The sequence below is a fragment of the Puma concolor genome, chromosome B4, assembly GCF_028749965.1.
Source record: "Puma concolor isolate L17-30 chromosome B4, mPumCon1.1.hap2, whole genome shotgun sequence".
Lineage (NCBI taxonomy): Eukaryota > Metazoa > Chordata > Mammalia > Carnivora > Felidae > Puma > Puma concolor.
The window spans coordinates 106,608,130-106,622,856 of record NC_141673.1 but is presented as its reverse complement, the minus strand read 5'-3'; the positions used below and the strand labels follow the sequence as shown (position 1 = coordinate 106,622,856).

Here is a 14,727-nt window from a genome sequence, read left to right as displayed (position 1 = left end):
ATTTATGTGATTTCCTAAAGAATATTTAAACTTCTGTATTTTAGGCCGCTGTGAAAAATGCTTCCAACTTCACCATAAGTCTTTTATCATAGGTCTACTGCTTCCAAGATAGGCATCTGATGGAACCATAGATAAATGTGGCTTTGCAAAAAGTACACATATTCTTATGTAACTTAGAATGCACTTCAATTGGTTACTAGGGTATAATTGTTCCTGGGATATAATTTGTGTAACTCCCCAATTTTGTGGTTAATTTGGAAGACTGTCATCAATTTCCAAATGGGATTTTTTTTTTTAATGTCAGCAACTTTACGATAAATTTAAAAATGAAATACTACAGGGTATCAGAATAAAAATAATTAGTAATACAAAAATAATTTATAACACAAACTAATTTTAATTATTCAAGGTATAACAGATTAACACCTAACCTATACTAGCCCCAAAGTATTAGACAAAAAAGCCTGGACTCTTTTGAGTAACCATTTTCTATAGCTTAAATTCTAAACATATTCTATTTTTCTCACTTAAAAGGCAAAGATTCTTTAAATGTCAGAACTTAGATTATATTATTGGACTCCTTCTAGGTACATGCAAAAATTTATTTTATTTGTGGGAAGTCAGATCTTTCTTTAGCCAAAAGGCATCTCAAGAGTATATAATTTAGCCCCAGAAGTTTGAATTTCTCTGCCAACTTTACTAATGGAATGCTACTTATCAAACAACTCTGGATTCTCAAAGAAACTAAAGAGGTTTTCCACCACTTCCCTAAATAAACCTGTTCTCAGGGTAGTCATATTCATAGTTTAATAAAAATTTTTATTAAAAATGAAAAATTAGTCTTTTTATTCATAGTACTGACATAAGGTGAGACAGCAGCAGGAGTGTGAGTGTGAGGCAGCAGAGGATGAACCATATCTAGATCTTACTACTCAAACTCATGACTTGAATTGATACCTAACATTTATTATGGTTATAAGCATTGTTATTTTATTATTTTTTCCCTTCTCCAATTCATCCTTCATTTCTTAGGGAAAGAGACTAATATAAAAGCAGAATAAAAAAATAATGGCTAACAAAACCACAGCATAAGTAAAAGAAGAACCAACATGGGATCTGCCAATAAAAATGCTCCTTTCAAAGCTGGCTAACCAACTCAAATGTTTCTACTGACTCATTGGCATGCTACCAAGTGAACAGTTTCATATGTCTCCCAAAACTCATGGCCACCATTTGTTTGTAACAGATGCTCAAAAATTACAATCATAAATGCTAGGGTTGGAAAAGAACGATTAGGTCATTCCATTTGGTCTGATGTGGTCAGGATTATTGCAAAAAACTAGACTATTCTAGCGCTTTGCTAACAAATTTTCTGTATTTTTTTTATATATACAGGCCGGCTGCCTTCTCCTCAGGGGAGACTTTTCTTACTCTAGGTTTGAAGTCACACATATGCATGTTACAGTCTCTTGTACATCGCATTCCTCTCATATTTCTTCTGCATTTCAAGTTCTCTGGTTATAGTGAACAATTCTTTTCATGTATTCAATGATCAATAATTAAACACTGTAAACATTTAAAATATGGTGGGTCCTGCCATGATTACAGTGAAGAATCTTGTTGTCACTGTCAATATCCACAGGTAAGGTTATTGCCTTTTTCCTTTTTAATTTCTTATTTTATTGTCATGAAAATTCTGTGAAGCAGAAGCAATTATTTTTGCCATTTTTTTAATGTTCATTTTTGAGAGAGTGCAAGTGGGGGAGGGGCAGAGAGAGAGGGAGACACAGAATCTGAAGCAGGCTCCAGGCTCTGAGCTGTCAGCACAAAGCCCGATGTGGAGCTCGAATGCACAAACAGTGAGATCATGACCTAAGCCGAAGTTGGACACTTAACTGACTGAGCCACCCAGGTGCCCCATTACTTGCCATTTTAAAAATGAGCAGATTGAGGCACCAAGAGGTTAAAGAACTTGCTGAAGTCATAGAGCTAATAAGTTCTGATTCAGGCTCTTTTATTCCAGGAAGTATGTTCTTCCTAGTTGCCACAAGTAATTAGAGGCAGATATCATGTAGAACTAGTTGGACGTAGTAAACATCTTACAAATTGACAAAAGAATGAAGTAAATTCTGAGCAAAGTTGTAGAAACTGAGATAAGCTCAAATGAGGACAGATTAGCAGAACTTGCTCAACATATGAAGAAAAGGAGTCCAGAATATAGCAGAAGAAAGGCTATTGTCTTGGTTAGCTACATAGTGAAAACGAATCAAAAGCTCACTGCATTAGAACCCACTATATGTCAACCATAGTGTTTTGTGTATAATTAGGTTGTAGTTTTCAACTGAGGTTTTATGAATCATTTATAAGTATGCCATACTTTGGAAATCTACATTTTTAAAATTTATTTATTGAGGGGGGCGGGGAAGAAAAAGAACAAGCAGGGGACAGGCAGAGAGAGAGGGGGACAGAAGATCTGAAGCAGGCCCCATGCTGACAGCGGAGTCCTATGCAGGGCTTAAAACTCACGAACTGTGAGATCATGACCCAAGCGAAGTCAGCCGCTTAACCGACTGAGCCACCCAGGTGCCCCTGGAAATTTACATTAAAAAAAAAAAAATAGGGAATTCAATTCACTGTTCTAGGGGAAAGAATAAAATACCTGCTGCTTCACAGACTTGGTAGTGCCATGTGGGTTGGCTTACAGGGCAGTGCAAACAGAGAGGATCTGCTAATAAAACCTCCACTCAACAATATTTGGATAGAGGATTAGGTCTAATGTGCTGAGAGAAGGTATTAAACAACAATTTTACTAACATATGAAACTAAAAGACAACAAGGGGAAATTTAAGTGCAAATTAAAGCAAGGACTACTTTTAGAACTTTATGTTGGCAAATCCGCATGACACAAAACTTATGAAAAAACTGACTAAGAACATCATGATACCACAGAATATATTCTGAGCAATGGAAGAAGGTGATTTAAAAGATAGGTCATGGGGCACCTGGGTGGCTCAGTCGGTTAAGCGGCCGACTTCGGCTCAGGTCATGATCTCGTGGTCCGTGAGTTCGAGCCCTGCATCGGGCTCTGTGCCAACAGCTCAAAGCCTGGAGCCTGTTTCAGACTCTGTGTCTCCCTCTCTCTGACCCTCCCCCATTCATGCTCTGTCTCTCTCTGTCTCAAAAATAAATAAACGTTAAAAAAAAATTAAAAAAAAAAAAGATAGGTCATATAAGGGTGCCTAGGTGGCTCAGGTGGTTGAGGGTCCAACTTTAGCTCAGGTCATGATCTCACGGTTCATGAGTTCAAGCTCTGCATCGGGCTCTGTGCTGACAGCTCAGAGTCTGGAGCCTGCTTCAGACTCTCTCTCTGCCCCTCACCTGCTCACGCGCGTGCTCTCTGTCTCTAAAAATAAATAAACATTAAAAAAAAAGAGAGGTCATCTATCAGAGCCAGGTTTTAGCACTTTGTTTCTGAACTTTCATTTAATGTGTATTAAATTTCAATACTACTTACAAATTTCTCTACATACTTTAATCTTTTATCCCTGTCTTATTATGTGAGTGCTTGACATCACCAAAAATAGTTTTGCTAATCACAGTATTTTTCAGAAATGTAATCTCTGACCTGCTTTGGAAAGTGAAGTTCAAAACAGAGTGTAGCACTGTGGTACCAAAAAAGAAAAAAAAAAATTACAACTTCCTTTTCATAGCTTAAAGTCAAACATTCTTTTACAACTTCTTTCATGTCTTTGCAAGGTCCTAATAATAAAGGAAAATTTCTATACAAATACATCACTATTTTGCTATATACAGATTTGTACTTAGTAGGAAAGATCTGACAGGTGAAGTCAAGTACATGAAGACAACAAAACAAAACTTACACACTGTTACTTTAGTGAGGGCTGTTTCTGCTTTGGAAGATCACATGTGATACTTGGTTTTCCACAACATTATATCCATCATTTGTCCATTTCCTTAATTACTTTGGGCTCTGATTTAATTTGCTTCTCAACTCCTACCATGTTTTCAGTAATGGGTCCCAGATCTCTTAAACTCAAATGATTGTATGCTTTATCACCAAAAGTTACCTCTATTACTCCCTCTCCAAAATATCAGGTTTTGAATTTTAACCACCAGTGACAAAAAACTTGTTTTATATTTCCTTCACTAACTGCTCCCTAAGAAGCATATTCACAAACTTTTATTCTCCTGATGATACTCAGAACCCTAACCTCTCTCTCCATTCTCCCAAGCATGTCGATTTATTTCTGGCTTCAAGTATGCATCACTTCCAAGAGCAGGTCACCTGTAATGCTTTTCTAAAAGGTTAGAATCTCTTAACCTTGCACTGTGGTCTAAAAATCCATAAATGCAGGTGACACCACAAGAATTTCTTCCTTGACTCTTATGTTGCTATCAAATATCACATGTGCCATGGAAAATTCACACTAAAGTATAATGGTAAGGTCCTCTTCTAGTCTATAATTTGGATATTAGCCTAAAGCAGAAGTTTGTTTATCGTAGGTCAAAGAGACCCAGTATTTATGGAGAGAAGAAGAAACTAATAGAAAGTGAGCACAGATTATATGAGAGAAAATTAACAAAGGAAGGCTGCAGAGCTGTGGACCTGGGCTTAAAATCTGTGACAGAGACCAGAAGCTGCCCAGACAGCTGCCAGAAGCTGCTGAAGGAGAGAGAATATCTCTTCCGAAATAGAAGGGAAGACAACAAAAATACAGGTAGCTGTTGAGGTAAAGAAGGTAACCGAGCTATCCCAGGATAAATTTTTCATAAAACCTGGGAGCAGGATGATGACGCAGAGGTGAAGGTTGGGAATAATAAAGGAGAAAGTACTACTGAACTCTCAAAAGAGACATATTTGTTTTAAAGAGAAAGAAACCAGAGCTCCAAAGTTCACAATGAAGGAAAAGAAGCATCTATTGTGTACCAGCAGACATGCACATGCTTCACTACAGATTATCTCAGGAGACTAGTAGGAAAATGATGTACAGCAAAGTTCTATTAAAATTGACGACTTTGTAAAAATTGACTGGAGAATGTGGCAAACTATTAGCTCCTAAATATGGAGGATAAGTACATACGGGCTCATTATACTATTCTCTCTACTTTTACATACTTTCAGAAGTGGTTATAATAAAAAATGTTTTAAAAAAGTCCCTAGCTATCAGATGACCTCAGAACCAACAGTCATGTTCCTCAGTAAACTCAAAAATAATGGCTGAATTTTCCATACAATTTTAGAAATTTCAGAGATGCAACTGGATATGGTTACACACACACACACACACACACACACACACACACACACACACACACGAGGACTTTAAAATTCAATGAAGAGGCAAAAATAATTCTATTTTGACCAGAATTTGTTCCAAATTTGTTCTAGGGAAAAATACAAGTTTACATTAAAATTAAGCTAAATGTGTTAGGAGTAATAAGTAGGGCCAGAGGATGAAAGTAATGAGAAACAGGTTTTCTACTATGCATATACCTGAAAAGGAAGATTATAAACACTTACTTCATCTCCAGAACTTCCTCTAAGTGTTTTCTTCTCTCCGCCCGAAGATTGGTCAAATGAGTTTCCTTTTCTGCCAGAGACTGTTGGGTAGAGGACAGCTTTGCTTTCATGGACTCCAGTTCCTGCTTTACTTTCTCCATAGCCATCAGTAACTCCTCCACCTATGGTAAGTATGGAAAAAAAAAAACTGAACATTTTGATTAATTAAAGACAGAGGAGCAAAGTAACGGGCAATTCCTGGGTCTACAAATTACACACACACACATCAAAAATTATGTACTCTTTCTGGATCAAACAAATATATCAAGAATATACCAGATAAAGAAATAAATCTCTGGTCTTCCCTCCACTGTAATTCCTTTCAGGTTCACCAAAAAGAACTTCATTTCCTTTTTGATAAACACAATTGCATATAAGGCATCAGTTCAAGAAGTCACACTCTGCCAGTCAGTCCCTTTTGAAGATTTGGAAGTGGTCCACAAATACTCATGAAAATAACAGTATAACACAGATAAAAATAGAGGAACAAAATCACAGAAAACATTTCTATAAGGATTTTAAGAAATAAACTTGACTATAATAACATTCAGTATAAACATACATAAGTCATTTTTATTCATCCAAAAATTTTTCTGTTTACACCTTTAAAAAAATTTCTTTTTGAAGAAATAGCTAGAATTCAATCAGACAGTTTCTTGCTCTAAAGCCAGGTAGGTAGAGTTTTCTCAAGGAAGGCAGGAAGAAAAAAAGAAAAATACATAACCACCTAGAGAGAAGACAGAGGAGACCGAATGCTTTAAAAAGATTTGAAAAAAATCCTGAGGGAAAGAAGACAGAACTCTAAAACACAAGGAACTAAGAGAACACAGTATGTACTTCATCCATTTTTCCACTCAAGCTGGGTGGTGTCCAAATCAAAATTACTTAAATAGACATGTTCATTTTAATTCGGAAGGAAAATATATGCTGGCAAAAATGTGTTAATACCAAAAATCAACCTGAACCAGGTAATCAACCAGCCAACTGCACCAATCACAAGAGTTTATGTCAGGTTGCTGCTTGCCAAGAAATAATTTTGGTGACAACAAGCCTTTTCAGAGGAAGAGGTGGGGGATTTGCCATTCACTGACTCCTACATAAAACCAACTTGTGTGATACTAAAACTGAGAACAGTGTAGAGACAAAACTGCAATATAACAAATCAGAGTTGTTAACAGACCCCAGGATGTTAGTGCCTTATACCCAACCAAAGTTTCCACGTTGATTGGTAACAGCTGCTAAACAGTGATAGCAAACAGACACATTTAGTGTTTTGGCACCTGAATCACCTTACTTTGTGCATATTTTCAGAAGTGATCAAGTTAATTCTCAGCTAATAGCTGTGAAAATAACTGTTGTAAGAATATATATGAATTCACATATCTACAAGCTTTACGTAAATATAAATCACTATCCACCCTTTAGAAAACTACCAGTAAGGATGATTCCATTTTAATCAGTTTAATTCATGTAAAATCTTATTTAAAACTGAAATGAAATGATATACCAAGGTACGTTCTTGTAACAGAAAATCAGTAATGGACAGCACCCTTTATAGAAGCTCTAATAAAGTGTGGTATGTGTCCATCTATGATGAACTCACCTTAAATCTCAAAAAAATCTCCCTCTCATCTTTCACTACTCCAAGCAAGGCATGGTATCAGTTTCTTATATAATTTAGATATTATGTATATACATAAACAAGCATATAAAAACAACTTATTCCTCCTTTTCTATACAAAAAGGAAGTCCACTTTATATATACTCTAAAATTTTTGGTAAGCTTTTTATTGAAATACAACACAAATACAGAAAAATCCATAAATGAAAAATCCAACTTGAAGAATTTTCTCTAAGTTGAACACACCTGTGTAAATCAGAACACAGACTTATAAACAGAATATGAAGAGTTCCCCAGAAACGCATCTCATATCCCCTTTCCAGATGAAGAGTAGCCATTATTCTAGCATTCTACCTTAGTATTGCTTATTCGTTTATACAAATGGAATTACACAGAATGTAATTTTAAGTACAGATTTTCTTCACTCATGTGTTATGTCTATGAGATAGGAATTCCACTGTGTGAAAATAGCAAAATTTACTGAAGGAACTTTTGATTAAAAAAAAAAAAAACAAAAAACTTTTTTCCAGTTTTACTGAGAAATAATTGACATACATCAATCCCTGTGTAGTATGAAGGCACACAGCATGATGGTTTGATTTACATATTTATATGTGAAATGCTTACAATAGGGTCAGCTAACATGTATCGTCACATATAAATACAATAAAAAGAAAAGAATGAAAAAAACTAATTTCCTTCTTTTGAAATTTTTTTAATGTGTATTTATTTTTGAGAGAGAGAGAAACAGAGTGTAAGCAAGGGAGGGGAAGTAAGGGAGGGAGACACAGAATCTGAAGTATGCTCCAGGCTCTGAGACATCAGCACAGAGCCTCACGCGGGGCTTGAACCCACGAACTGCAAGATCATGACATGAGGCGTAGTCAGATGCTTAACCGACTGAGCCACCCAGGTGCCCCGATTTCTTCCTTTTGACGAGAACTCTTAGGATTTGCTCTCTTAACAACATTCCTACATTTATCATAGAACACTATTAGCTATAGTCATCATGTTGTACACTACATCCCTACTACTTATTTTATCTTATAACTGGAAGCTTGTGCTTTTTGACTACCTTCCTCCACATCACACTCATCCCACCTCCTACCTCTGGTAACAAGACTCATGTCTTTTTCTGTGAGTGAGAATTCATTTTGTTTTGTTTTAAATTTCACATATAAGTTAGATAACACAGTATTTGTCTTTCTCTAATTTATTTCACTTAGCATAATACCTGGAAGGTAGGTATAGCCACATTTTAATTTTTTAAATTAAAAATAATTTAAAAACTAGTTTTTAATATTAATGGGGTTTAGCTAACTAATTTTTTTCATTTATATTTCTTTTACGTTCAGAGCTTTTTGTATACTGGATAAGAAAATTTTGTCTACCACAAGATCATGGAAAGATTCTTTCTTCTAAATCTTTTATTAAATTACATGTTTCACATTTAGAGGTACAATATATACGCAACTGAATAAATACAGTTGCATGGTCAAATATTATTTTTATCAATTTGGATATCCAACTAAGTCAGCACTCTGAACAGTAGGAGGACTTTTACAGCCACGATAGTAAGGCACTTTCAGCCTACTGGCAAAAGATCTGAAATTATGTGAAAACTACTTACAAACTGTAGAAAAGATAATTTGACAATGCTTCATATTGTTCATAAACACCTTAAAATTTAATGAATAAGCAATGTGAAATATGTATATAAAAAAGGAATATGTATATATTCCAGAACCAAGAGCAATACACCCATCTATATACTCACTATCCTTTATACTTTATATCTTTTATACTCACTAGCTTTATAAGTGCAATTATCCAACTGTATCCCCCAAGTCCCCTATGATAGGTCATTACTATTCTTTTCTTTTTTTTAACGTTTATTTATTATTGAGAGAGAGCGAGAGACACAGCATGAGCAGGGGAGGGGAAGGGGGAGAGGGAGACACAGAATCCGAAGCAGGCTCCAGGCTCCGAGCTGTCAGCACAGAGCCCGACGTGGGCTCCAACTCACGAACCGCAAGATCATGACCTGAGCCGAAGTTGGATGCTTAACCAACTGAGCCACCCAGGCACTCTGGTCATTACCATTCTTAATTTGTTACTTAATCTCTTCCATTTCTTTATTTTTGCCTTTCGTATGTATTTAAAAATAAATCACTGCTTTATTCTATTAGTTTATGAACACTGTATAAATGGAACCTCCTGACTTTATTTCATCCAACATTATGTTTTTTCATGTAAAAAAGGGACCTATTCTATGTGTGTATTTCTGAACCAAAAGGACAACATACACCTATGTAATTCACCACTCAGGAATTAAAAGCAATGAGAGCCAACAACTTTGAACACCACAGCACCCAGGCTATAGTTTCCCACTAAACTGAAAGGGCTTCTTAAAAATACAGCTGATTCTAGATTTGGGCAAGAAATGTACAAAAGGTGAACTTTACACAATTTAGGCCAGAAAGCAAGAGAAATGGGAATCATGGCAAAAAGGGATCATGACACAATCCTTATGAGAAAACAAGAAAAATATATCACAAGAAAGGAAACTATATAAGAATATACCTTCTGAATACAGAAGGTATTCAAAAACTAAAATCAAACTAAAATACTAAAAAATCAAACCCAGTAAGATCTAAAAATTGAGATTTATCCTAAGAATGCAAGGTTGGTTTAACACATAAAAAATAAATGCAATAAACCATATTAATAGAATATAGGACAAAAACACCATATGATTATCTAAGTAGATGTAGAAAAAAAGCATTTGGCAATTTCTAACAACCTTTCATAACAGAAACAGTCAAGAAAATACAAAGAACCTTTCTTTGGGTGCTTGGGTGACTCAATCAGTTAAGCATCCGACTCCTGATTTTGGCTCAGGTCATGGTCTCATGGTTGTGAGATCAAGCCCCATATTCGGCTCCTTCCTAGGTGTGGAGCCTGCTTAAGATTTTCTCTCTTGTTCTGCCTCCCAACACCTCTGCCTCTACACACGCTCTCTCAAAACAAACAAACAAAAAACAAAACCAAAAAAACCCCAAAAAACAAACACTTTCTTAGCCTGATAAAGGGCATTTATGAAAAACCCACAGATAATATACTCTTTAATGATGAAAAACGTAATGCTTTCCCTCTAAGGCCAGCACCAAGAACAAGACTAGAAAGAATGTCCTTTCTCACCATTTCTGTTTAATATTGTACTAGAAGTAATAGCCAGGGAAATTAGAATACACAAAAAATTAAAAGGTACCCATGTTGGAAAGGAAGACAAAACTTTTTCTGGTTGAAAATGACATAATCTTATATAGTGAAAAATGCTAAGAAATCCTCTAAAAAATTATAATCAACAAGTATACAAAAGTTGCAGAATACAAGATCAATACACAAAAATCAATGGTCTATCCATACATAAGCAACAAACATTCCAAAAATGAAATTAAGAAAACAATTCCATTTAAAATAGCATCAGAAAATGGGGCGCCTGGGTGGCTCAGTCGGTTAAGCATCCGACTTTGGCCCAGGTCATGATCTTGTGGTTTGTGAGTTCGAGCCCCGCATCGGGCTCTGTGCTAACAGCTCAGAGCCTGGAGCCTGCTTTGGATTCTGTGTCTCCTTCTCTCTCTGCCCCTCCCCCCTTGTGCTCTGTCTCTATCGAAAATAAATAAATGTAAAAAAAAATGTTTTTAAATAGCATCAAAAAGAAGGAAATAGCTAGGTATAAATTTAATTTTTAAAATGCATAACATGTATAGTGAAAATTCTAAAAGATTACTGCAAGAAATTAAAGAACATTTAAATAAATGGAAAAATATCACATTCACCAATTGAAAGACTTAATAGTTAAAATGACAATACTCCCCAAAATGATCCACAGGTTCACCATAATCCCTATCAAAACTCTGTCTTTTTTGCAAAAAGTGACAAGTTGATCCTAAAATCCACATGAAAATGAAAGGGAGCCAGAATATGAAAAGTTATCTTGAAAAAAATAAACTAAAATTGGGAGACTCTTACTTCTTGACTTCAAAACTTACTACAAAACTTCAAGGTAGTGTTGGCATAAGAATGGAAAAAGAGATAAAAAAAAAAAAAAAAAAGAACTGAGAGTCAAGAAATAAACCCTGTTATGGCAATATGATTTGACAAGAGTGTAAAGGCAATTCAATGAGGAAAGTATATTCTTTTGACTCAAAGGTGCTTGGACAACTGCCATATTGCTTAACATTTTTAATTTTCCATGCCATTAGCTTCATGACAAAATTAAGTCACATATCCTATAGAATGCCCCACATATTGGGTTCAGTTGGTTATTTTTTCTATGGTGCTATTTATGCTGTTCCTCTTGTTTTCATGTTTCCTATAAAATGAAAGTTATATCTAAAGTCTTCATTAGATTGAGATTCAATTTGTCTTTTTAACAACAGTACTCCACAAATAAAGTTGTGTACTTCATGTTATAGCATATGAAGAGACACATAATGGTTGTCCAACTTTTAGCAACAACATTGATCATTGGGTGCAGATAGCAATAACCTGATTTCCTCTTTATAAATTTCTCAAGAAATAATTTTATCAAGTTCTTTCATCACTTCAATAATAACCAGTATGGTTAAACATGTTTCATTTGTTTAGGGACCATATGTGCTGCTGCTTCTTTGCCACTCAAATCTTTGCCCCTCCCCCTGCCTCCACTGGCTTTTCTTATTCTTGTTGATTTGGAGGAATTTTAAACATATATTCTCAGAAACCAACATTTCATCAATTAAATATTTAGGAAATTACTTCTCCCACTTTGTACACCATGTGTTCCTTTTCATTATGGTATCTCTGTATGATCAAAAATATCTTAATATAAACAAATTCATTAAGCCTTTAAGATTTGTGACATTTACATCCTGTTTAAGAAATCCTTCTTCTACCCAGGGTCATACGATATTCCCCACTTTTGTACTGCCTTCAGTAGACTGAATTAGCGGTCCCAATTATTCACTACACTACACTATTAGTATTCATCCACATCCTTCCCATAGTATCATGATGGGCAGAGTATACTGCCTTTAATGACCCTTATTCTGGCTTGGCTATATAACTTGCTTAGGCCATTGGGATGGCAACTCAGACACAAGCTGAGGCTCTTAATACATGTAGCTAGGTTGTAGTTCTACCGCTGCCAAAAAAACCCAACATTCTGAGTAGCTGCTGCCTTTCAGTTGGGTCCTAGAAAGAGCCACGTAGGCACGGCCAACCCAGTCAAGGACTAAAGCAAAGCCAACTCTACTAACCTTCCAATCTTTGTGATTAAGAAATAAATGATTATTATAGGTGTGCTAGAGTTCTGAAGAGAAAGAGAAGCAATGGGATATACACTGAATACAGTATGTGTGTGTGTACAGACATACCTTGTTTATTGTGCTTCAAAGACCTTGTATTTTTTACAAACTGAAGTTTTGTGGTGACCTTGTGTCAAGCAAGTCCTTCTGTTGCCATATTTTCAACAGCATTTTCTCAATTCACATCTGTCACATTGTTATTCTCCCAGTATTTCAAACTTTTTCATTATTATTATTTAAAAAAAATCTTTTTAATGTTTATTTTTGAGAGAGAGACAGAGCATGAGTGGGGGAGGAACAGAGACAGAGGAAGACACAGAATCCAAAGCAGGTTCTAGGCTCTGAGCTGTCAGCACAGAGCCCGACACGGGGCTCGAACCCACAAACCGTGAGATCATGACCTGAGCCAAAGTTGGATGCTTAACTGACTGAGCCACCAGGCACCCCACTTTTTCATTATTATTATTATACGTTATAGTGATGTGTGATCTGTGATCTTTGATGTTATTACTATAATTCTTTTGGGAGCACCATAAACTGCACCCAAATAAGACAGCAGACGTCATTTGCCAAATATTGTGTGCTCTATCTGCTCCACCAACTGGCTATTCCCCTGTCACACTCTCTCTCCTTAGGCCTCCCTATTCCCTGAGATACAATACTGAAATTATGCCAATTAATAACCCTACAATGGCATCAAGAGTTCAAGTGAAAGAAAGAGTCACAAATCTCTCACTTTAAATCAAAAGCTAGAAATGATTAAGCTTAGAGAGAAAGGCATGTCCAAAGCTGAGAGAGGCTGAAAGCCAGACCTCTTGCACCAACAACCACATTGTGAATGCAAAGGAAAAGTTCTTGAAGGAAATTAAAAGTGCTAGTCTAGTGAACACACGAATGATAAGAAAGTAAAACCACCTTATTGCTCACACGGAGAAAGTTTTAGTGGTCTGGACAGAAGATAAAACCAGCCACAGTGTTCCCTTAAGACAAAGCCTAATCCAGAGCAGAGCCCTAACTTTCTTCAATTCTATAAAGGCTAAGGGATGTGAGGAAACTGCAGAATAAAAATCTAAAGCCAGCAGAGAACTATTCATAAGGTTTAAGAGAAGTTGTCTCCATAACATAAAAATGCAAGGTGAAACAGCAGTAAGTGCTGATGTAGAAGCCACAGCAATTTATCCAGAAGATCTAGCTCTGATAATTAATAAAGGGGGCTACACTAAACAACAGATTTTCTATGTACATGAAACAGCTTTCTACTGGAAGAAGAGACCATCTATGACTTTCATAGCTAGAGAGGATAAGTCAATGCTTATCTTCAAAGCTTCAAAATATAGGCTCTTTTATTATGGGCTAACACTTCTGATGACTTTAAGTCGAAGCCAGTGCTCATTTACCATTCCAAAAATCCTGAGGCCCTTAAGAATCATACTAACTGTGCTCTGTGTTCTATAAATGGAACAACAAAGCCTAGATAACAGCACATCTGTTTACAACATGGTCTACTGAATATTTTAAGTCTACTGTTGACACTTACTGCTCAGAAAAGAGATTCTTTTCAAAATATGACTGCTCGTCGGCAATTCACCTGGTCACTGAAGAGCTCTGATGGAGATGTACAATGAGATTGTTGTTGTTTTCATGTCTCTAAACCAATATCCATCCTGCAGTCCATCAAGAAGTCGTTTCAGCTTTTAAGTCTTATTATTTAAGAAATACATTTCGGAAAGGCTACAGCTGCCACAGATAGGAACTCCTCTATGGATCTGGACCAAGTAAACTGAAAATCTTCTGAAAAAAATTCACCATTCTAGATGCCAGTAAGAACATTTGTGATTCATGGGAAGAGGTAAAAATATCAACCTGAACAGGAATTTGGAAGCAGTTGATTCCGATCCTCCTGGATGACTGTGAGGGGTTCAAGATTTCAGTGGAGGAAGGAATGGTAGATAGAATAAAAACAGCAGGAGAACTAGAATTAGAAGTGGAGCCTAAAGATGTGACTTAATTGTTGTAATCTTATGATATAATTTGAACAGATGAGAAGTTGCTTCTTTTAGATGAGCTAAGTAAGTGGTTTCTTGAGATGGAATCTACTCCTTCCTGAAGATGATCTAAAGGCAGGTGAAATGACAATAAAGGATTTAGAATATTATGTAAACTCAGTGGATAAA

At 35.9% G+C, this 14,727-nt stretch overlaps 1 protein-coding gene across 15 annotated transcripts in view; it reads right to left on the bottom strand.

Annotated features, from left to right (window-relative positions):
- The window catches only part of ERC1 (ELKS/RAB6-interacting/CAST family member 1), a 523,541-nt gene that overhangs the window by 223,489 nt on the left and 285,325 nt on the right, over positions 1-14,727 (bottom strand). For all 15 annotated transcript variants that reach the window (XM_086714405.1, XM_086714409.1, XM_086714403.1 and 12 more), the window contains one exon: positions 5,543-5,703. In XM_086714405.1, coding sequence (XP_086570531.1) covers positions 5,543-5,703 — 161 coding nt within the window. The remainder of the gene's footprint in view (positions 1-5,542; positions 5,704-14,727) is intronic.